The sequence below is a fragment of the Macrobrachium nipponense genome, chromosome 24, assembly GCF_015104395.2.
Source record: "Macrobrachium nipponense isolate FS-2020 chromosome 24, ASM1510439v2, whole genome shotgun sequence".
Lineage (NCBI taxonomy): Eukaryota > Metazoa > Arthropoda > Malacostraca > Decapoda > Palaemonidae > Macrobrachium > Macrobrachium nipponense.
Genome location: NC_061091.1, coordinates 13,465,589 through 13,490,407, shown reverse-complemented (window position 1 = coordinate 13,490,407; position 24,819 = coordinate 13,465,589). Strand labels below are relative to the sequence as shown.

At 40.6% G+C, this 24,819-nt stretch overlaps 2 protein-coding genes across 44 annotated transcripts in view; one reads left to right on the top strand and one right to left on the bottom strand.

Moving 5' to 3' along the window:
• LOC135205461 (uncharacterized) overlaps positions 1-24,819 on the bottom strand; it is a 512,397-nt gene that overhangs the window by 272,854 nt on the left and 214,724 nt on the right. The window lies entirely within an intron of this gene.
• The window catches only part of LOC135205456 (neuronal acetylcholine receptor subunit alpha-7-like), a 479,209-nt gene that overhangs the window by 429,701 nt on the left and 24,689 nt on the right, over positions 1-24,819 (top strand). For 27 of the 42 annotated variants that reach the window (XM_064236073.1, XM_064236059.1, XM_064236067.1 and 24 more), the window contains one exon: positions 19,362-19,490. In XM_064236073.1, coding sequence (XP_064092143.1) covers positions 19,362-19,490 — 129 coding nt within the window. The remainder of the gene's footprint in view (positions 1-19,361; positions 19,491-24,819) is intronic. The other 15 variants (XM_064236060.1, XM_064236063.1, XM_064236061.1 and 12 more) reach the window with 1 other exon arrangement.

Below are 24,819 nucleotides of genomic sequence, written 5' to 3'. Positions count from 1 at the left end.
CCAACCTTTCGTCTTTTGTATTATTTTCTTCAAATGTTTCCTCTTCCGTATCACTTTTCTTCCAACCTTGCCTATTTTAACTGTCAGCCTTATTCGTATAATAGTTCTCTACCTGTTTCTTGCGTATGATCACCAAGTATCCGTTCTGGAATCTTAGCATTCTTAACACGACTGCATCATAATTCCTACCATACTTCCCGTCAGCGTATAATATATTCCGAATGCTTTCAAGAAACAGAAAACCGAATTATAATAACAGGATGATTCCAGATTCAGATGAAGTCACTTTTGAGTGTCCATTCAAGCACTCCACAATGCCATTCAAACCGATGATGGTTTCTCTCGATATCGGTAAGATCATAATATCTCTCGTTGCGCTACGTTCGATACCCAGTGTTACAGAAAACAAAAACAGTGGAAGTCATAGTACACCAGAATAAGAATATATATATATATATATATATATATATATATATATATATATATATATATATATATATATATATATATATATATATAGGGCGTAACAAGCTAGGTGAATATTGAATATTCCTATTTAATATATATATATATATATATATATATATATATATATATATATAAAGATACTATCATATGTATATTTTATTTCATACATATTTAGCGAGTTCCGTATACATAGGATTTTTACAGAACATACATGGGAAATAAAGACGTTCTACGAGGGTCTTACGTTCTGAAGGCCAAGCGCTGAGACCTATGAGGTCATCCCGCGCTGAAAAGGCAGTGAACACTAAGGAAGTTCTGAAAGGTGTAACAGGAGGAATACCTCAAACCAGTTGCGCTGCGAAACAATCATTAGAGAGGGTGGAAATTCAAGATGGAAGAGAGAGAATATGAACGGAGGTACAACAAAAGGAATGGGCCTTCCATCCACCGACAATACGGTCTTCTTATAATCAAGCCGGGTCGCAATTTCATTACCGAACAGCCTGATGAAATACTGATCTAATCGCTTGATCGGATAAAAACCTGATTATTCTCCGTCAGGCAGATTTTTCAATTTTTTTCAAATACGGTGCATTTTGTATATACAAGTATTTAAAATAATTGTATCACATATTCGCCGTAACCTTTAATCGTACTGTACTTAATAACTTATTCAGTCGAAATCCTTGGGATTAATATAACATGTATTATACGTGTATGTCAGTTATTAATAAAACAATAATGAGCCTTTCTCAACTGGTTCATCAAACCTTTTACCCTATGGGCCTTTATATTCACAGCAACAGCGCAAAAAAAAAAAAAAAAAAAAAAAACACCAGCAGTTCTTTGAATAAACTAAATCTCCTATAATTTCCATATTCTAAAAATTACCTGTTTAAAAATTCTAAGCATCCAATGTGAAGGAATTATTCTCTACGAGATTTCGATACCGCACTACTTTATCAACGAAAGGATAAAAAAAAATTTTGTCTTATGGTCTCATACAAACTCCAATATGACACTCTCAGGTCTGAGATCTGTTGCAGTTCAGTCCAGTGGCGTTATTACTCACACCCGTAAATTCGGATACTGGTCCACTTCCTAACTTTCTATCTTGTCCACGTATTTCTTGTTCACTTCTTTATGCATCATTGATACGTACGAATGGCCCAATTATCTATTGCGTCAATGAATAGTATGAACAAACCAGTTACTTACTGCATTCATGAATAATATAGCTCACCTAGTCATTTACAGCGTCAATTAATAATATAAATGGACCGATTATTTACTGCATTAAATAAATCGCATGAACGACCCGGGTTTTCCATACATCAATGCATGGCATCAATGGCCCAAATGTTTATATAATACTCAGTTAAATATTGATTCGTCCTAATTTCCTTGTTTTTCTACAAAACAATTCACGTATCTATCTATCTCTATGAAATGTTCATTCGTTTCTCAACCTATCCAAACTAAATAAACTGCCTGTCAACTTTTGGCTTAAACCGAGTGGTCTCACTACCACCTCATCCCACCATTTCTCTAACCATCCTATGATCGCGATAACTGGATAACTGTGACAATCCGTTATCGAGATCCTTTGATAATCTTATTCGTTAAATAACTCTAAAGCTGGATTTCGTAGTTAATTAACAACGGTGGTGACGGCACAACCTTGGTCCCAATAAGCCGTGAGTAAAATGTTGCTTTTTTTCTGTTAAAATTAATCAAACCAAAACGGGCTCCAATCGCTTTGTGATATCGCCATCACTATTATAATTACTCTCCACCATTATTCTCATTATTATTATTATTATTAAATAAACTTTTAGGATTTATTTCTCGTGTACTCTAGCTGTAGGTTGCTTTATTAACTTCTTTCCTATCTGCAGAAAATGCCTGTCGCTTAAATTGTATAACAGCAGTTGGATTTTAAATATTCTTTATGCTAACTTTATCAAGACCATATAATGTGTTTTTATATTACTGAATAAATCGTTAAAGGCCTCACATAGAAACAAGACCACATCACAGTACTTCCATACATAGGTAACTTAAATAGAAAGGTAAAGTATTAATGAAGCATCATTTTCTCTCTTCATTGAAAACTCATACACCTTTTACATGCAAAGTACTATCGAAGCTGAAAGATGCAAGAGAAAAGGCAACTTTTTCTACCAACTCATTCCCTCACTTCGAAGAAAAAGAAGAATCCACTGTACCTTTCGACACAAAGGAACCTTCTCTTATTACTTCCACAGCAGAAACCGTTCAAGGGAGGAATTTCCACAAGTTCTTCACCCTCAGGAGAACCTTCCACAATCTCCCATCTCCTCTACAATTTCTCCCATCTTGGGTAGAACATTTCCATAATTTCTCCCCTCTTGGGCAAAATTTTCCCACAATTTCTTCCATCTCAGCCAGAATAATTCCACAATTTCTCCCATCTCCGGTAGAACCTCTCCGCAATTTCTCCCATCTCGGGCAGAAATTCACCACAATTTCACCCATCTCGGGCAGAACCTCTTCACAATGTCTCCCATCTCGGGCAGAACCTCTCCACAATTTTTTCCATCTCCGGTAGAACCTTTCCACAATTTCTCCCATCTCTGGTAGACCCTCTCCACAATTTCTCCCATCTCCGGTAGAACCTCTCCACAATTTCTCCCATCTACGGTAGAACCTCTCCACAATTTCTCCCATCTCCGGTAGAACCTTTCCACAATTTCTCCCATCTCAGGAAGAACATCTCCACAATTTCTCCCATCTCGGACAGAACCTTTCCAGAATTTCTCCCATCTCTGGTAGAACCTCTCCACAATTTCTCCCATCTCCGGTAGGACCTCTCCACAATTTCTCCCATCTCCAGTAGAACCTGTCCACAATTTCTCCCATCTCTGGTAGAATCTCTCCACAATTTCTCCCATCTCTGGTAGAACCTCTCCACAATTTCTCCCATCTCTGGTAGAACCTTCCATCAATTTCTCCATCTCTGGTAGAACTCTCCAACCAATTTCTCCATCTCTGGTAGAACCTTTCTCACCCAATTTCTCCAATCCGGTGAACCTTTCATCAATTTCTCCCATCTCTGGTAGAACCTCTCCACAATTTCTCCCATCTCTGGTAGAACCTCTCCGCAATTTCTCCCATCTCTAGCAGAACCTCTCCACAATTTCTCCCATCTCTAGCAGAACCTATCCACAATTTCTCCCATCTCTGGTAGAACCTCTCCACAATTTCTCCCATCTCGGGCAGAACCTTTCCACAATTTCTCCCATCTCTGGTAGAACCTTTCCACAATTTCTCCCATCTCTGGTAGAACCTTTCCACAATTTCTCCCATCTCTGGTAGAACCTCTCCACAATTTCTCCCATCTCTGGTAGAACCTCTTCCACAATTTCTCCCATCTCTGGTAGAACCTCTCCACAATTTCTACCATCTCCCCGTAGAACCTCTCCCACAATTTCTCCCATCTCCGGTAGAACCTTTCACAATTTCTCCCATCTTTCTGGTGGAGAAACCTCTCCACCAATTTCTCCCCATCTCGGGCAGAATCTTTCTACATTTCTCCATCTCTGGTAGAACCTCTGGCCAACCAATTTCTCCCTCCCACCCGGCAGAACCTTCTCCCACCCAATCTTCCCAAGCAACTTGACAGCCTCTCCCCCCCCGAACCCAATCTCCTGTAGAACCTCTCCACAATTTCTTCCCATCTCTGGCAGAACCTCTCCAAATTTCTCCCATCTCATAGAACTTCTCCACAATTTCTCCCATCTCCGGTAGAACCTTTCCGCACTTTCTCCCATCTCTGGCAGAACCTCTCCAGAATTTCTCCCATCTCCAGTAGAAATTCTCCACAATTTCTCCCATCTCCAGTGAACCTCTCAATCCCTCCATGAACTCCACCATGTCCCATCCCATAGAACAGGTTTCCAATATCCTCCAATCCTCCCTCCAGTAACCTTTGCATAATTTCTCCCTCGTCTACTTTCTTTTCCGGTATTTCTTTTTCCAACCTTCCTTGCCATTTTTTCCCTATTTCTTTTCCTTAATTTATTTCTTTCTTTCACAACCTTTCGCACTAAATTTCCTTCCCTATTTCCTTTCCTCTTATTTTCTTTCTGACCTTTCCTTTAACAATTTCTTTCCTTTTCTGCTGTCCTATCTTCACGCGGAACAACCTTTCTTTCCACAATTTCTTTTCCTTCTTCTTATTTCTTTCGAGCACCAACCTTTCTATAATTTCCTAATTTCTTTCTTTCCCTAATCTTCGGGTTACAAACCTTTCCATCTAATTTCCTTCCCTTACTTTCTTTCTTCTTTAGAATTCTTTTCCACTTAAATTTTTTTTTCTTTTCTTTAATTCTTTCGGGGTTTTCACAAACCCTTTTCCACTTAATTTCTTTTCCCATTCTTCGGGTATTTCAAACTTCCACCTAATTTCTTTTCTTCACTTTTCTAGTTCTTAGTTCAACCTCTTTCACTAATTCTTTCTTGTCCCTTTTATTCTTTCGGTTTCACCAACCTTTTCACTTTAATTTTTTCCCTTTTATTTCTTCTCTAGAACTTTCCACAATTTCTTCCTCCCATCGAGTCCGGCAGAACCTCTCCACTAATTTCTTCCCAATCTCCGGTAGAACCTTCGCCACAATTTCCTTCCCATCTCCGGTAGGACCTTTCCACAAATTCCTTTACCATATCCGGACAACCTTTCTCACCCAATGTTCTCCCATTTCAAGCAAGAACCCTTCCTAAACAAGTTTCTGCCCATCTCGGGCAGAAACTTTTCCACAATTTCTCCCATCTCTGGGTAGAATGAAACCTCTTTTCCACCAATTTTCTCCCTACTCGGGCAGAAACCTTTTCCACAATTTCTCCCATCTCTGGGTTAAAACCTTTTCCAGCATTTTCTGCCACAATTTCGCTTTTCTTACAGAAAACCCCTTTCCAACAATTTCTCCCCATCTCCATAGAACTCCTTTCCAACTAATTTCTCCCGATCTCTGGTAGAACCTTTCCACAATTTCTCCCATCATCTCCGGTAGAACCTCCTCCCAACAATTTCTCCCAACATCCGGTTAGGAACTTTCCCACAAGGAACCCAATCTCCGTACAACTTTCCACCCAATTTCCTCCCAGCTGCGTAAACAACCTTTCCACAATTTCCTCCCATCATCGGGCGAGAAAACCTTTTCCCCCACAATTTCTTTCTCCCATCTCTTGCTAGAAACCTCCTCTCAACAATTTCGCCCATCTCCGGGCAGAACCTGTTTCCACAATTTCCTCCCATATCTGGCAGAAGGCCTCCTTTCCAACAATTTCTGCCCATCTTCAGGCAGAACCTTTCCACAAATTTCTTTCTCCCATCTCCAGGCAGCAACCTTTCCCAATTTTTCTCCCATCTCTGGGCAGAACCTCCTTCCAACAATTTGTTTCACCCAATCTCTGGGCAAACCAACCCTTTCCAACAATTTCTCCCATCACATTTTGGGCAGAACCTCTCCAAAATTCAATTTTCCCATCTCCAGGTACAACCTCTCAACCCCAATTTCTCCCATCTCGGGCAGAAACACCAACAATTTCCTCCCATCTCTAGGCAGAACCTCTCCACAATTTCTCCCCATCTCTTAGTAGAACCTCTCCACAATTTCTCCCATCTCTAGGGCAGAACCAACCTTTCCACAATTTCTCCCCATCTCTAGCAGAACCTTTTCCCCAACCAATTTCTCCCATCTCGGCAGAACCTTTTCCACAATTTCCCTCCCATCTCCGGGCAAGAAACCTTTCCACCACAATTTCTCACCCATCTCGTACAGTAACCTTTCACCACAATTTTCTCGCCATGGGCGAACCTCCTCCACAATTTCCTCCCATCCTCTGGTAGAACCTCCACCAATTTCTCCCTCTTCCGGTAGAACCTTTCCACAATTTCTCCCATCCTCTATTAAGAACCTCTCCACAATTTCTCCCTCTCTAGTAGAACCTCTCCAAACCTTTTCCCTATCTCCGGTAGAACCTTTCCACAATTTTCCTCCCATCTCAGTAGAACCGCTCCCACCAATTTCCTCCCATCTCTAGTAGAACCTCTCCATTTCACCTTTCCCATGTCCGGTAGAAAACCTTTTTTCCACAATTTTTCTCCCGTCTCTGGCAGAATCGCTTCACAATTTAATTTCCCATCCCTATTTGAACCTCTCCAACAATCCCATCTCTGGTTTAGAACCTCTCCACAATCTCTCTCATCTCCGGTAAAACCTTTCCACAATTTCTCCATCTCTGGTAGAACCTCTCCGCAATTTCTACCATTTCCAGTAGAACCTTTCCACAATTTCTCCCATCTACCGGTATAAAACTCCTTTCCACAATTCTCCATCTCTGGTAGACAATCTCCGCCAATTTGCTACCATCCAGTAGAACCTTTCACAATTTCTCCCAATCTCGTACAACCTCTCCCCTTTCTCTCCATCTTTCGGTAGAACCTCTCCACAATTTTTCATACCATCTCTGGTAGAAACATCTTTCCACAGTTCTCCCATCTCCAGTTAGAACCTCTCCACAAATTCTCCCATCTCAAGGTAGAACCTTTCCTTTCACTAATTTCTCCCATCTCCATGTCCAGACACTTCTCCCTGTTTCTCCAATCTCTGGTTAGAACCTTTTTCCATTCTCATCTTAAGTAGAACCTCTCCACTATTTTTCCCATCTCTGTTAGAACCTTTCCCCAATTTCTCACATCTGCAGTAGAACCTTTCCACAATTTCTCCCATCTCCAGTACAACCTCTCCACAATTTCTCCCATCTCGGGCAGAACCTTTCCACAATTTCTCCCATCTCGGGCAGAACCTATCCACAATTTCTCCCATTTTGGTGCAGAACCTTTCCATAATTTGTCACATCTCAGGCAGAACCTTTCCACAATTTCTCCCATTTGGGGCAGAACCTCTCCACAATTTCTCCCATCTCTGGTAGAACCTCTCCACAATTTCTCCCATCTCGGGCAGAACCTCTCCACAATTTCTCCCATCTCTGGTAGAACCTCCACAATTTCTCCCATCTCCGGTAGAACCTTTCCACAATTTCTCCCATCTCTAGTAGAACCTCTCCACAATTTCTCCCATCTCTAGTAGAACCTCTCCACAATTTCACCCATGTCCGGTAGAACCTTTCCACAATTTCTCCCGTCTCTGGCAGAATCGCTTCACAATTTATCCCATCTCTATATGAACCTCTCCACATTTTTTCCCATATCTGGTTAGAACTCCTTCTCCACAAAAAAAAAAAAAAAAATCCTCCTTCATCCTCCGGTAAAACAAAAACCCTTTTCCACAATTTCTCCCATCCTCTGGTAAACCGCGTCCGCAATTTCTCCCATTTCCAGCTAGAAACCTTTCCACAATTTCTCCCCATCTACGGTAGAAACCTCTCCACAAAATTTTATCCCATTCTTTAGTAGAACCCTTCTCCACCATGTTTCTCCCATCCCCCTCTGGTAGAAACCCCCTTTTTTTTCCCAAAACCAAAAAAAAAAAATTTTTTTTTTTACTTCCCCCCCATTTCTCCAGTAGAACCTTTCCACAATTTCTCCCATCTCTGGTAGAACCTTTCCACAATTTCTCCCATCTCCAGTACAACCTCTCCTCAGTTTCTCCAATCTCTGGTAGAACCTTTCCACAATTTCTCCCATCTTAAGTAGAACCTCTCCACTATTTTTCCCATCTCTGTTAGAAACCGTTTCCCAATTTCTTCCAATCTTGCAGTTAGAAAAACCTTTCCACAATTTCTCCCATCTCTGGTAGAAACTCTCCACAATTTCTCCCATCTCGGGCAGATCCTTTTTCCCCATTTCAATTTTCCCATCTCGGGTCAGCAACCTTTCCACCAATTTCTCCCATTTTTGGGCAGAACCTTTCCTTCCACCAATTGCACATTTTCTCGTACCAGACCTCCAACCAATTTCCCAATTCTCCCATCTCTGGTAGAACCTCTCCACAATTTTCTTTTCCCATCTAGGGCAGAACCTCTCCACCAAATTTCTCCCAATCTCTGGTCAGGAACCTCAACCCAAAGTTTCTCCAATCTCCGGTTAGAAACCTTTGCCACAATTTCTCCCATCCATCCCTAGAGGGAACCTCCCACAATTTACTCCATCTCTAGTAGAAAACCTCCCCCAATTCCAATTTCACCCAATGTACGGTAGAACCTTTCCACAATTTCTCCCGTCTCTGGCAGAATCGCTTCACAATTTATCCCATCTCTATTTGAACCTCTCCACAATTTTTCCCATCTCTGGTAGAATCTCTCCACAATCTCTCTCATCTCCGGTAAAACCTTTCCACAATTTCTCCCATACTCTTGGTAGAACCTATCCGCAATTGTTCTCCCATTTCCAATAGGAACCTTTCCCACAATTTCTTTTCCCATTATACGGTAGAACCTCTCCACAATTTCTCACCCATCTTTGTAGAAACCTCTCCACTATTTCTCCCATCTCTGGTAGGAAACCCTCTCTTACAATTTCTCCCATCTCTAGTTTAGAAACCTCTCCTACAAGTTTTCTCCCATCTCTGGTAGAACCTTGCCAACCCAATTTCTCCCCATCTCTGGTTAAGAAACCATCTCCACAATTTTCTCCCATTCTATGGTAGAAAAACTCTCCACAATTTTTCTCCCATCCTCTGGCAGAACCTTTCCACACTTTCTTCCCATTTTGGCAGAACCTTTCCACAATTTTTGGTCAACCATTTCTAGGGCAGACCCTTTCCACAATTTTCTTCCCCATTTTTGGGGCAAACCTTTCCACAATTTGTCACATCCTCGGGCAGCACCTTTCCAACAATTTCTTCCATTTCGGGGCCCATTTTGGGGCAAACCTTTCCCAACAATTTCTCCCCTATTTGGGGCTATGGTTAACCAACCCTCCACATTTCTCCCATCTCTGGGCAGAAACCCTCTCCACAAGTTTCTCACCCATCTCTGGGTAGAAACCCTCCTCCACCAAAAGTTCTCACCCATCTCTGGTAGAACTTTCCCCATCCAAAATTTTCTCCCAATTCCTCTAGTAGAACCTTCTTTCCACAATTTCTTTTCCTCCCACTTAGTAGAACCTCTCCAACAATTTCAATTCTCCCATCCTCTAAGGTAGAACCCATTTCCACAATTTCTCCCACCGGTCTCTGGTAGAACAACCTTCCCAACAATTTCTCCCGTCTCTGGCAGAATCGCTTCACAATTTATCCCATCTCTATTTGAACCTCTCCACAATTTTTCCCATCTCTGGTAGAACCTCTCCACAATCTCTCTCATCTCCGGTAAAACCTTTCCACAATTTCTCCCATCTCTGGTAGAACCTCTCCGCAATTTCTCCCATTTCCAGTAGAACCTTTCCACAATTTCTCCCATCTACGGTAGAACCTCTCCACAATTTCTCCCATCTTTGGTAGAACCTCTCCACAATGTCTCCCATCTCGAGCAGAACCTCTCCACAATTTCTCCCGTCTCCAATAGAACCTTTCCACAATTTCTCCCATCTCTGGTAGAACCTTTCCACAATTTCTCCCATCTTAAGTAGAACCCTCACCTACTTTTCTTCCCATCTCTGGGTAGAACCTCTCTACAATTTCTTTCACCATCTCTAGTAGAAACCTCTCTTACAATTTTCTCCCAAATTTCTCTGGTAGAACCTTTCCACAATTTCGTTTGCCCATCCCCATCTCTAGACATTAAACCTCTCCATAATTTCTTCCACCCATCTGCTGGTAGAACCTCCCACCAATTTCAATTTTCCCAATTCTTAGGTAAACCTTATTTTCCCACAATTTCTCCCATCTGCGGTAGAACCTTTCCACAATTTCTCCCATCTATGGTAGAACCTCTCCACAATTTCTCCCATCTTCGATGAAACCTCTCCACAATTCCTCCCATTTCGAGCAGAACCGCTCAACAATTTCTCCCATCTCTGGTAGAACCTTTCCACAATTTCTCCCATCTGCGGTAGAACCTCTCCACACTTTCTCCCATCACGGGCAGAACCTCTCCACAATTTGTCACATCTCGGGCAGAACCTCTCCACTATTTCTCCCATCTCTAGTAGAACCTCTCCAGACTTTCTCCCATCTCCGGTAGAATCTCTTCACAATATATCCCATCTTCGGTAGAACCTTTCCACAATTTCTCCCATCTCTGGTAGATCCTTCCCACAATTTCTCTCATCTCGGGCATAACCTCTCCACAATTTCTCCCATCTCTAGTAGAACCTCTCCATACTTTCTCCCATCTCAGTTAAAATCTCTTCAAAATTTCTCCCATCTTAGGTAGAACCTTTCCACAGTTTCTCACATCTCGGGCAGAACCTCTCTACAATTTCTCCCATATCTGGAAGAACCTTTCCTCAATTTCTCCCATCTCCGGTAGAATCTCTTCACAATTTCTCCCATTTTCGGTAGAACCTTTCCACAATATCTCTTATCTCTGGTAGAACCTTCCCACAATTTCTCCCATCTCTGGTAGAACCTCTCCACAATTTCTCCCATCTCGGGCAAAACATTTCCATAATTTCTCCCATCTCGGGCAGAACCTCTCCACAATTTGTCACATCTCGGGCAGAACCTCTCCCATCTCCGGTACAATCTCTCCACAATTTCTCCCATCTTGGGTAGAACCTTTCCACAATTTCTCCCATATCAGGCAGAACCACTCCACAATTTCTCCCATCTCGGGCCAAACCTCTCCACAATTTCTCCCATCTCGGGTAGAACCTCTCCACAATTTGTCACATCTCAGGCCAAACCTCTCCACAATTTGTCACATCTCGGGCAGAACCTCTCCACAATTTCTCCCATCTCGGGTAGAACCTCTCCACAATTTCTCCCATCTCGGGCCAAACCTCTCCACAATTTGTCACATCTCGGGCAGAACCTCTCCACAATTTCTCCCATATCTGGAAGAGCCTCTCCACAATTTCTCCCATCTCTTGTAGAACCTATCCAAAATTTCTCCCATCTTCGGTAGAACCTTTCCACATTTTCTCCCATCTCTAGTAGAACATTTCCACAATTTCTCCCATCTCCGGTAGAACTTTACAATTTCTCCCATCTCTGGTAGAACTTTACAATTTCTCCCATCTCCGGTAGAACTTTACAATTTTTCCCATCTCCGGTAGAACTTTACAATTTCTCCCATCTCGGGCAGAACCTCTCCCACTTCCCTCTCAAGAGGAACCATCCCACGGCCCCAGACAAAACATTTCCACAAAATGTATTTCTCGCTCAGGCATAAACTTTCACCAAATGCTTGCTGCCATCCATTCATTCATAACCTTTCCACAACAATCTGTCTCTCCGAGCGGACAAACAAAACCTCCCCACAACCTCCTCCAGCATTTTACAGCAATAACTCCCCAGGCTCTGTGGTAATTTCCTCTCTTAAACATGCCAGAATGAATATGTATGGAGCTGCCGATGTCGCTACAATCACGGGGAACATACAGCAGCCTTTATTAATAATGTGTCTGACATTATTACTTTCCTCCTCTTTCTCATCCTCCTTATCATCATCATCATCATCATCATCATCATCACCATCAATTTCATTTTGAACAGAGGCACCTCAAAGCACCGGGAATTCGGGAGTCAAATTAATTTACAGGAGGGCGGCTTAAAGGTGGATGCCGGGGGACATACGTTGAAGATGCTCTCTCTCTCTCTCTCTCTCTCTCTCTCTCTCTCTCTCTCTCTAGCGTATAGAGAAGACGACGACGTCTCATCCAGAATTCTATTATTGCTGCCACTTGTGCAGCTATTGTACACTACTTGAGCTATTGTTATGCCATTACTACTACATCAACTAACACAACCATTTTTTAACATATACGATCAGGGAATAATTACATTTCACATCAAGCGAACAATCGAGGTGATATTTTCCGAAGACGTTTTGAGACGTCGTTGACCCCTCATCGAATTCACGGTAGATATACGGCCCCCTCTCATGGGTCAAGGAAAAATGGACTCGACTTTAGCGTCGCTAGAGTACTTTGAATGAACGTTCACACATTATAAGAAAAGTACTACAATGGGAAACCGCGAAGTTGGTCGATAGGGGGTGTCATGAGGGGAAGAAAATGACAAGAGATGAATGAAGTAATGATGAATGCTTGGCAATTGTTTAGAATAAAGGGCCTGCTTCGAAAATTACATTTCTGAAAGCTGAAAATAAATCATTATCAGTAAGAACATCATGTTCAACGTCTCGCTATTCCGTCCAGTCACGCAAGCCAGCCAACACGCTAAACGGAAACACACACAATGATACGAGGCAGCCTAGTGTATCCGAATTGCCTCGAATCTCAAATGAATGCAAAACTCGATATTCAGTATGACTCTGCCAGTGTCGGGAACACTGGTGAGGGAACCGGGTACAGAATTTCCGTCCTGAAATGCATTCAAAACCTCCCGCCCTTTTGATAGGGATCAATATATACTCATTGCACACGAGCATACCTGATGCAGTAGTGTATGCCTGGCATAATGTGGGCCATAAATGTGTCCACGGGAAACATATGACTCTATGGATTCGATCCAAAGCTAATTTGGAAAACTACTTTGAAGAGCAAGACTGTGTCGTTGGAAAAGTAAAGTTATGATTATGAGGACAATCTTATATTCATGGTGGTGACCATCTTATCAAGATAGAGTAAGATGAGATATTTGTTTGACTAGGAAAAATACTAAAATACATCGTTGAAAAGTGCCCTCATATGGCAAACAAAATGCTTTAAATCAATGTTGTATATGTACCTTGCACCAAAGTCATCGTTTCACCACTACTAAGCATCTACAAAGAGTAATACAAAGACGTGAATCCTGCGTGTCACTAAGACCCAGAAACTACTACGAAGAATATATCCAATTTGGGCCGAGATATGATCTAGCATAACTACCAACCTTTAAAAAAAAAAAAAAAAATTTCAGGTCTGGAGGGGAATAAACTCACCGTTCCCAAACCTTTACGTTTAAGGAATAAAACCCAGCATCCAGCCTAAATAGAGCGACGAGAAGAAAGAAAAGAAAAAAAGAGTAGACTGGGGAATGAAAAGAACACCAGTTATCACAATGAAGCGAGAACAGATTAATTCTGAACAGAGTATCTCAAAACGGAGGGAGTTTGAGAGTAAAATTAATTCACAAAAGAGCAGCTTAAAGCTGATTGCTGCTGCTGCTGCTGTACTGGACACGCACACACACACACGCACACACACACACACAAACACACACACACAAGGTCGAGGGGTCGAACAACACCGGCGTTTGTCCGCACCTCTGGCTGATGCTCTAGACTGTGTCAGCTTCGTCGATGCGATGGTTTCAGTTCAGCATAAAAAAGGCGTTTTTTTCTCTCACTGCGTCTTATTACTTTTAATATTATAATTCATTCAAATCATGTCCTCTTTTTCTAAAAATTAAGACATGCCAACTGCAATCATTGCTAAACAAAATTGATCTCTCCATTCGCTGTATGGTCGAAAGATTCGCCACAACAGGGAACCTAACCAGGATTAGGGATATAGTAATTATCTAAAATGAAACAAAATCGCAAAAGACGATACATAGGCAACAGCACACACGCTCACACACAAACAGACACGCGTACACACACCCAGTTAAGTAAAAGTAAAGATACTTTAGCCGCTAGTAAACAAGGACTTCAATATGCGTCATACCCGCATACTGAAAAAGCATATACCAATGGGTATTTTATGTATTCCAAGTCTCTCCTTTCGTCTATACAGCAAAACACCAGAAACGTATTTTTAAAACTGAACACGGGACAGCCTGGCTCCTCTGATACCCAACGTGGGCAGTTTTCAGCGATATATTTCTGTATTTCTTTTAGTCAAATAAACCTCGCATTCCTTCATAAATGTTGTCAAAGGCAGTTTCTACTTATTAATCATTTCTGCAGAGACATTGAAGACTTCAATAACGATCCGTCGTTTCATTAGTTACATATGTATCCTCTGTTTTCATCATTTCCCCATTACTTCCCTCCCCCATCCCATCTCCCCTTCCCCTACCCACTTCCCTCTTTGGGTTCCCGGAACGCAAAGAGGATTACTGTTCACGGATACCACGTTTCACTGAAAGCGATATTTTCAATATACGAATTACCGTTAAAAGGAGGGATTTCCATCAGAACGCGTTTTTATTATTAGTCTTCTCAGTCGGCGGACAAAACGTTACCAGAGAGATGTAGAGAGCGGAAGATAGACGATGCTTTAAAAACACGGAACTACAAAAACGCATTTAAAACACGTATTAATTTATACACACGCCGTACAATGCTTTAAAAACACGGAACTATAAAAACGCATCTAAAACCCGTATTAATTTATACACACGCCGTGCATACAACTAAAGGAGGTGCAGGAACAGAAGACGGAAACAGGCATAAACTGGTAAACAAGACGTTTACAAAATGGCGAACAGACCGACTTTTGTTGATTTTTGTTGACTGGATAAGAGTTGTGTTTATTAATATCAATGAATGCGCGGGTAGTATCGAGGACCAAATCCCCTGCACCGGCACCAAAAACCCTTTAAATAGGGACGAACAGAGAGAGAGAGAGAGAGAGAGAGAGAGAGAGAGAGAGAGAGAGAGAGAGAGAGAGAGAGAGAGTTATTACTGCCCGTCAATCAGGATTGCAAAAATTATTTACAACTACACTGCAACATGGCAGCCAGGAGTTACATACCCTATTGCAAAAGTGATACTATAAGCGCTTATTGACGCAATAAATATACGTACATTGACAATGCTTTTTGCCTTATCTGAAGGACTGCCATGCTACAAATACTTCATCATCAAATACTATAAACTGTTACGATACGAATACCAGCTCATTCGCCTATATCAAGTAATATGTACGTTCATATTTGACACAGGGTTTTTCCCCGTTACCCTCATCGCTGGGAATGTAACAATTAGCATTTCCGTACCATATATACGTGTGCCCCCAAAAAACGAAACCCAATAATGAAGCGATTTCAATTTTATTTCTTAAAATTCGACGGTACAGTAATTAGGACATTCTTTCACTCCGTATTTGGATAATCAAACGCTATATTTCCGTATATAAATAAACTCAGAGAGAGAGAGAGAGAGAGAGAGAGAGAGAGAGAGAGAGAGAGAGAGAGAGAGAGAGAGAGAGAGAGAGAGAGGGTGGGTAGGGGATGAAGGAAAGCCCCTTTTTATATTCGAAAGTTCGGAATTCCAATAAATAAATGTATTCTTAATCCCCAATGCTTTCCCGGGAATCAAGCTCTATTTGTTAGGTAAAAAGAAAAAAAAAACATGACGGGAGGAAGGCGAGGGTCCATGTTTTCCCTGTGTGAAAAAAACACTTCCTTCAGGCATGATCAGGATATGTTTGATGCAACCTTATATAACACTATCTATCAATGTTACGGCCTCTGAGAGAGGTCCGCTTCAGGTTCGATATAAAATAAATAAAAAAAAATATTTCAACACCAACAGTTGAAACTGGGGTTACGGATATAGAAAGAAACACTAACACAACAAAGGTTTATTTACAAGCTTACTAACAAAGGTAAATACAGAATGGTATCTCCTATTTACTTAGAAAAATAGAATCTTACACTGCATGAACGGAGGAACAGTGAGGTAATTCAAATACTTGCTGCTTAGTATAGCGACTCGAAGCGATGATTTCACCAAAGGAGAACGGCGATTCCATGCGTCCTCTTGACTCCGTATTGCAGAAAATAAAGTCTACTCTCGATACTTGAAAGTCAGAAACTCCCCTTTTCCTCTAGCAGGACATATTGTTCTTTGAAGTCTGCTCAACATCGGGATAACTCGTTCGTCCACTCATGAAGATGACTACACCAAAATCCAACTAACTCTCGAGCAACTTTTCTTCTGATCCTTCGTCGGTCCCTTTCTCTCTTATCGCTCACGGATGATCTATGCTGCTGCTGATCTCTCACTGATAATCTGATCTGTGGCTCTTACTGAGGATATCTCTCTGTGACTAACTGGTGATTTCTCTTTTACGATCTCTCTGCTTTCTCCTTCTACGACCGTCGTATTTATACGGCACTCTGGGGGTGGAGCCTACGGCAAACGTCTCAGGCTCCCGAGATTACTAGAACTTCTTAGAAGACTCTCGACGGAATATTGCATCCTATTTCGCTGCGTTTCTCCCGCCACTTAGGAACGTGTTGCGCTCCACAACACGCCCGACGATTCCAGAACAGCCGTGAGAACAGGCGCCTCCAACACAGGCGCGAAAGCCTCCTTGCTGCCGAACTTCTCGAAAATGCGTTTTCCTTTCCTTTATCTTTCTTTGCTATGAAGCAATTACCATCACAATCAACAAAAAGTGTTAGAGTAGATGCGTTCCAGTGCGGGATTCAAGAGGTATTTTTTTGCTCCTTTAAAGTTGATGAGTTCTTTTGAACAACGTCAGATCGCTGACAAGCCCTTCGACAATAATTGTTATTCTATGAACTGCTGTACAGTATACCGTTCCAGAAGTAAAATCATCTAAATGGGAGGGACATCGAAAAATAACTAAACCTATTCGACAGTAAGTACTCGTGAATTAAATTTGCTTCACGCAACAAGCAGAAATTATTTTTACAGACTTTTCTGTACGGGTGCCAGTCGAGCATACGAGACTTTACATCAAAACTAAGACTAAAATGCTTAAACTCACAATTGTAATCATGACTGAAGGGTACTTCAGAATTTTGTTGTACGCTAAATTTCTAATAACATGCTGCTGCTGCTTCTTCTTTCTCTACAAGCTTGTCCCTATTTGGGGTCGCTGTAATGGTTCTTCAACACACTCTTCCATCTCCCTCAGTCCAGTGCGTCCTCCTCGCTCAGTCCCAACTCTGTCATATCTCTCTTCACACAGTCAATCCATCGCAAATTTGGTCTCACCTAACCTTATCCCACCTGCACTCCCAACACGCACTCTCCCAAAAATCTCAAGATGAAGTCTGCCATGGGTATCGTTGTCAGGGGGAACTCTGACATCCCTGCCCCCTTCATTTCTGCTAGAAATTACCACGTCCTATATACTCCACTCCCTGCCATCTTGGTAGAAGTATCACAAGCTGACCCAGAGACCCAACCCATACTAGATGGGCATCTAATATGCTCTTCAAGAGCTACCTAAGGACCCCTTTTGGAGCCCTTTGGCAGTGACCCACCGGCAGCAAACCTTTCATAATCTTATGAATGAATGAAGGGTGGAAGAGCAAACTGTGTTACACCAGCTAAGGGAGTCTGTGGAACCGTCCCACACAAAAACGGGGGTCTGAGATATTATTATTAAATCTCCCATTGTTTGATTCCCATTCAGACACCAGTTTCTGAAAGATAATTGGCATAATCCTTAAATACTAAATTGTTTAAAATAAATCAGATCACAACTTGTGTAATGGACATTAAGTGAATGGTACATACACATGTATATATAATTGTGTATGTGTATGTATGTACATACACACATACATATATATATACATATATATATATATAATATATATATATATATATATCATTCAGGTGATAAGAAAAATAAGCATATATATATATACACATATATAATATATATGTATATATATATATACATATATATATATATATATATATATCTGTGTATACATAAATATATAGTATATATGCATTAAGCTACAAATGTTCTTTAATAATATCCAATTCGCTCTACCTAGGAATTAATATATTTTCATATACGTTAACCGAAGGGGAATTCTTAATTTGATGATAACTTCGTCCTCTCGTGGATTCGAACAAGTGCACAGAGGAGAAATCAGGACTTCAGTGACACTTCCGACTTGTTGGCCGAGTCGGACACTACACTGAACTCCTGATTTCTCCTCTGTCCGCAGGTTCGAATCCACGAGAGGACGAAATTATTATCAAGTAAAACAATTCCCCTTCAGTTAACCTATATGAAAATATATTAATTCCGAGGTATAGCGAATTGGATATTCAAGGACATTTGTAGCTTAATGCATGTATATGAATCACGGCAATGTGATAAAACTTCATATAATATTTATAAACAGTATATATACATATATACAAATATATATATATATATATATATATATATATATATATATATATATATATATATATTATATACAATATATATGTAACATAAATGTGCAAATGTACCCGGGAAAAATGAAGCAGGGGTATACTATGGTTCCTGGCCAGTTGCCTTCCTAGTTAAAATATTTCCTTATCTGTCATAACTAAAGAGTAAATCATATGAATTTATAGTTTCATTTTTCTCCTGTGGTGCATCTATATAACATATAAATGACATGTTTCAGTAATATATATAATATATATATTATATATATTATATAGATTATATATATTATATATAATAGGTATATATATATTAAATACACACATACATATATATATACAATATACAAATATATACATACACATATTTATTTATATATATACATACATATACATACTTATATCTTCAACAGCAACCTTAAGTCATACTTCTCTTATCATATTCAGTTTCCCTTTAATTCCTTTAACGTTAAAACTAATGTAAAACTAAAACTAAAAAAAAGGATTTAATAAAGTCACAAGGAAATCTCACAATCTAAAGAATATACTAGTAAAGGTGACCATAGACGAAAAGCATGTAAGTTCCGACTTGATTTGAAAAAATTTAAAAAAAAAATTTAAGGCAGCCTTCGCTTTTTGCTCACCACGAAGGCTGCCAAAACGATACGTAACACGAGAGCTGGTAACCCATCCAGCGTCTGTTCATCCGTTTCTTTTCTATTTTTGTCTCCTAACAGGTGAAGAGCTTGTTCTTGCAATGGCTGCCGTGGGTGCTGCGCCTTCACAGGCCGGGAGAGAAGATCACAAGAAAAACTATTATGATGAATAATAAAATGAGAGAGCTGGAGCTGAAGGTACGGCAAGAAGTAAGACATTATTCCAATTTTACACAGATTTTTTTTCATCATTTTTTTTTCTTTATTTTTCTTTTTTATCTTCTTCGTTTTCGTTTTGAGATATGTGTGTGTGGTAGGCGTTTTTATGTTCATTTGTTAGGGATGTGGCCAAAAGGCATAGTTTTTATTTTTTGAGTGTGTAGAGGGATGAGCTGTTTGGTTGGTTCAGGCACTATGGCGGAGGGCTGCGAAAAACGGACTGATGGAATGAATTCCAAGGAGTAGTCAGCCGGGAGGAAAAGGTTGCAGAGGAGGAGGACGACGAGAAAACAGCTGGGGAAAAGATGGAGGAGGAAAGAAAAAATCAAGAAATGATTCCAAGGTCGAATCAAGGAGAATGTAGGAGAGGAGGAGGAGGAGGAGGAGATAAAAAGGGGAAATTTAAGAACGCGCTAAAATTATGAGACAAAGCAGACGCTTTTACATCTCACATGGAGGAGGAGGAGGAGGAGGAGGACAATAATGTGTTACACTAATTTAAGTTTTCAAACGAACTGGTAAATAAACAGACATGATGATAATAATGATATTAACAGAGGGAGGAGGAGGAGGAGGAGGAGGAGGAGGAGGAGGAGGAGGAGGAGGAGGCATTAAAATGATGACGGAGTGAGAAGTTCAGTGTGAAAAACGAAAATTAAGCCCAGCTGATGACCTCCACTGCCCCTCCGCCAAGAACTTCCAATTGGGTGATCTACCATCTACTGAATTAATGGTCATGACGAGTATGATGTGAGAGTGGTGTTCGTTATACATATATATACATTCTTTTATTCAGTACTGGATTGCTCGTGTTATGTTGTTTTTCTGTGTTTTCGTATTGTGTTCTCGTATAACCGTATATATATATCTCATGTCATGGGTAATGTCCTCTTGAACTGTAGTGTCGGTGTTGCCTGAAAATGATTCACTCTGATGATGGTAGGAATAGATGTAGAAGACGATAATGATAATGATGATGATGATGATGATGATGATGACGGTCTGGGGAGGTTAACGTAAAAATGACAACGATGAATGCCGGGGGGAAGAGGGGAGGGTTGGGGGGCGGGGGGTGGAGGGTGGGGAGAAGCTTCACAAAACACTGCCTATTAAACAAACCCTTTTTGCGTTTACGAGGGAATTTCAAATTCTTCATGATATAAATGCACTCCAAAAATGATGAAAAGTATTATATATATATATCTCTTAAAATGTTGAAGGGGCCAACAAACTAATGGGACAAAGCAGACTACAGCTGCCTCGCTATTTTTTCTTCTCATCAGTGTCTCTAACAAGCCACATGATCATCATCTTTAGCAGACTAGCTTCTTTCACAAAAAAAAAAAAAAAAAAAAAAAAAAAAAAAAAAAAAAAAAAAAAAAAAAAAAAAACAGGGGTTCACGTAAAAGAGTCCCACAGCTACATCCCAATCGCTATTTCCTCTAGACACAAAACACACACTGAAGAGGTCTACAGCAGACTCTCGAGAAAGTTCAAATGATTGGAAAACACACATTACCTCCTTCGTCAGGTATAATGGAAGAGGGAAGGAAGCCATTTCAGCATTCATCTTTCACAAACGGTGCAAAACCAGCAGACACAACGTAATATTCACAAATCAGATGTCCTCTCTTGTTCAAGGAAGCGATATATACACCAGAAACGCTAAATAACAATGACGAAATGCATTCAGTTACAACGTAGTCCCAGCCAACATATAGGAACGACATACCAGGATTACCCGCGTCTGTTAGGAGGCCTTTTGTTTAAAAAATGTAAATAAATAAAAATAAAAAAAAGAGAGAGAAAGATAATAAGCACACTCAAGGATATATGAGTACGAGTTTGTGTCAGAAAAGTAGGTGCTTTGCCGACCACGATTCCTGACTCAAGCCATCTGCATTGCCTCCTTGTCCGCATGATTGTTTGACTCATCAGACATTATCACCTTGGCGTAACAACGCCAAGTCCACAAGGTTCTTCCCGATGTGTCTGGAACTGGAAGAAAACGGCCAAACTGGACGGAAACAGACATTCCCTACAAAACGCCTGAGTGCATGCAACACTGACTACCCTTCTTTCTGCCATTTTATTTTTCTCTTCTTCTTCTTCTTCTTTAGATCTTCTTTATCCGTCTGTCCTTCTGACTCAGTCTTCAGCCCTCTTTTTCAATGGTAGCCTTTTCGCTTCCTCTCATCATTTTCCCCATTTTCACCCAGAGTTTCAAGGTCCCAAGACCTAAACGACTTGTATGTGTATCACTTGCTTCTTCCTGGCTTTTGTCATTATTGGTGTATCCCCTCAAGAAGAGTTTCCTTTATCATTACCCTTTAATGTATTTCAATGCTTTTCATCGCCCTCTCCGGCTTCTGAACTACTATTAAACTTGGTTTCTCTGTCAGTTAACTTTCTTCCTCAAGTTCTTCAGTCTCTCTCAGCTTGCACTCATTTGTCGCAATCTTCCTGTACGGTACCCCTTCCTTCATCTGTTTCTGTTCTGAATGTGGGTTTTCCAAACTTCCTTCAGAATCTGTAATGTTCTTCTTCTCTCGCTTTCCAATCATCAAAGCTTTCTAACCATCGACAATGCTAGTTCGCTTTACTCTTCCTTTTCTGACATTTACCATTTCCTGCCAGTATCTGTTAATGTTTTCTTGCGCCTCCTTATCTACAACCGCCTCCTGGTTTCCTTCTCAGAGCGGCCCCCAGGCTCTGAAAAGTACCAAGTTCCCTTTTATTCACCGAATTCCCAGTTACCTCTTTCGCTTCGAAAACGATGTTTTAGTTTCTTCTTTTGGTTATTACATTTTCCCTTCTTATCCAAGCGACATTTCTGGGCCCCCAGGAGAACAACGAAGAGGATAAAACACAGGAGAAAAACGAACCTTTTTTTTATTTTGTGTGTGGGAGGTCGGGTGGAGAGGGGAATTCGTCCCTCTAACCAAAACAATTCACTGCACAATAGGGAGCCAAAGCGCTCCGTAAACAATTCCAATGAATTGTTTGTCCCCCTCCCCCTCCCCTCCCTCGCTGGGTTAGGTGAAGACTTAAATACGGCTTTTGCACAGCGGTGAACAATAGCACAGAAAATAGTTGTACACTTCATTTTTCCTCGCTGACACTGCGAGAATCGAAAATAAAAAAAAAAATAAAAAAAAGGAAAGAACAGGGCGGGAGAAGAATGTAATAAGAAATCACATCAATTTAAACTCATATTTTCCACAATGGTTTCATTGTCCGGGGAATTTGCTTGTTAAGGAATATAAGACAGTTAATGTCAATAGCTTAATTGCTGATGCACTTTCAAGTGTCAACCTACAGCTGACTACAAAAAAAATAAAGAAAAATAAAAAACTGATTCTGCAAAAAACTGATATTTTATCAAAACACCCCAGTAAATCAAACTTGATGACAACAACCGGCAAAAAATTTTAGATAGTGCTTTTAACAATGAGACCATAATGAGACAAAAGTAGGGATCTTTTCCAATGTCTAACAAAAGAGAAATGCACTGAAAGTATGAATCATATTGAGAATGGCAGGACATATCCCTGAACACAACTTTATGCGCTATTCTAACACGAACGTTAACCGCACTTCTAACAACCAATGATAATACAACAACATATTCGACAACGAACCACCGTCTCCCTCTATTACCAAACAATAAGATACAACCGAATTATTTGGGATAAGAGGTCAAATACAAATGGCTTCACTTGACACATGTGTTTCACTTCTTCCCGTCGTTACCAACTTAACTGAAACAAGTTAAGTTAAGTTGCGCGCCAACAGTGTCTTGAAATGCTTACAGATTTTGCGCGCCAACTGTGTCTTGAAATGCTTACAGATTAAGTCACAGTACGTGAAAAGACTCCCATACGCTCCACGTCATTCATACAAGACACACCACCACATCGAGGCTTAATGGCCGACTTCTTGAGTATAAAGACTATGGGTTTATGCGGTAGGTCTTCCCTTGGCATTTAGGAGAGGTGCTGAATACTTCTTTCATCTTCCCTGAGTGATACACACAACTTCCAAACACCCTTTCCCAAGTTACGTCTTCATATCCAACACGTCCAACAGAAAATTACAACTGTAAATGAAGTCAAATAAATTCATACACGGTTAACCGCCCTTAAAACTACTTTGAACCAGAAAAAAAAACATGAAATGACTTAGTATCCAAATACATATAAAAGTAGACCTTATAAACAGAAATATTTTACTATTTTGAAGTTTTTTTTTTTTTACATATTTTTGGAAGACAATACCAAACAAAAGAAATTTTAAGAGAGTGAATTTCTGTAAATGAGACATGCAAAAAGCATAAAACAGCTACATAAAATCCTCGAGATTAGAAGCATTTTAAAGAAGAAGAATCTCATGGATTGCACGACACGATATACAAATCCAGGAAATGCTAAACAGATCGAACATAATACGGAGGTTTTGCAAAATGATGCTCAGGCGACTTTCATTCAGTTCCTACCAGTCATACTCGTGAAAATGTTCCAATGGGTATTTCAAACACACGTGGGCATAGATCAAACGAAATTTGCCATTTGCCTGCAGATTAAAATATTTCCCATTTCTCTTATAGTACATGTGCTTAAAATTCAAAGCTCCTTTGGAACTACAACCCAAGCAGGAGGTGAGAAACCAACTTCATCTTGAAGCTACGGAAAGAGATTTGCTTTCAGAAGTAACTGTTGTGGTTCTAGATTCGGTATTACACACAGCAACGTAAACAACTATCCACTGGACAAGAACAATATCTCCTGAAACCCTATTTGTACACTTATCTAACACTTACATTTACATCCTTAAGAAACACACACAAGATTTCTGGAAGATTGTCCAGAACGGTCAGAGCATACACCTCGTCCAGCACCCAAAATGCAACCAAGTTCAACCGGCGTATTTCCCATTAGCACACACAGGAATTAGACAGCAGCTTTAGAAGGAATAAGGTCGATTTCCCAACCAGACCACTGACCAATAGGATATCGTAACCCTTAAAACCCAGCAGACACTCAGTCCACCTTCACAAACAACGCAAGCGAGGAAACACAACAAGTAGGGGGAAACCTTTTCAGTTTGGTGTGGAGGGGGGAGGGCGGGGGAGGGGAAGGTGGGGCTGAAGACGCGGGACGCTGCAGTTACCTGCTCGGGTGTGGTTGGAGGTAGATTGGGGCTGGGTCTGAATATTTGGCAGTTGATGACCTCACACCCACACAAAATATATATTTATATAATATAAATCTATTCACCTTAAAAAGAAAATAACTTCCATATCTTCGGGACATAGGCTTAA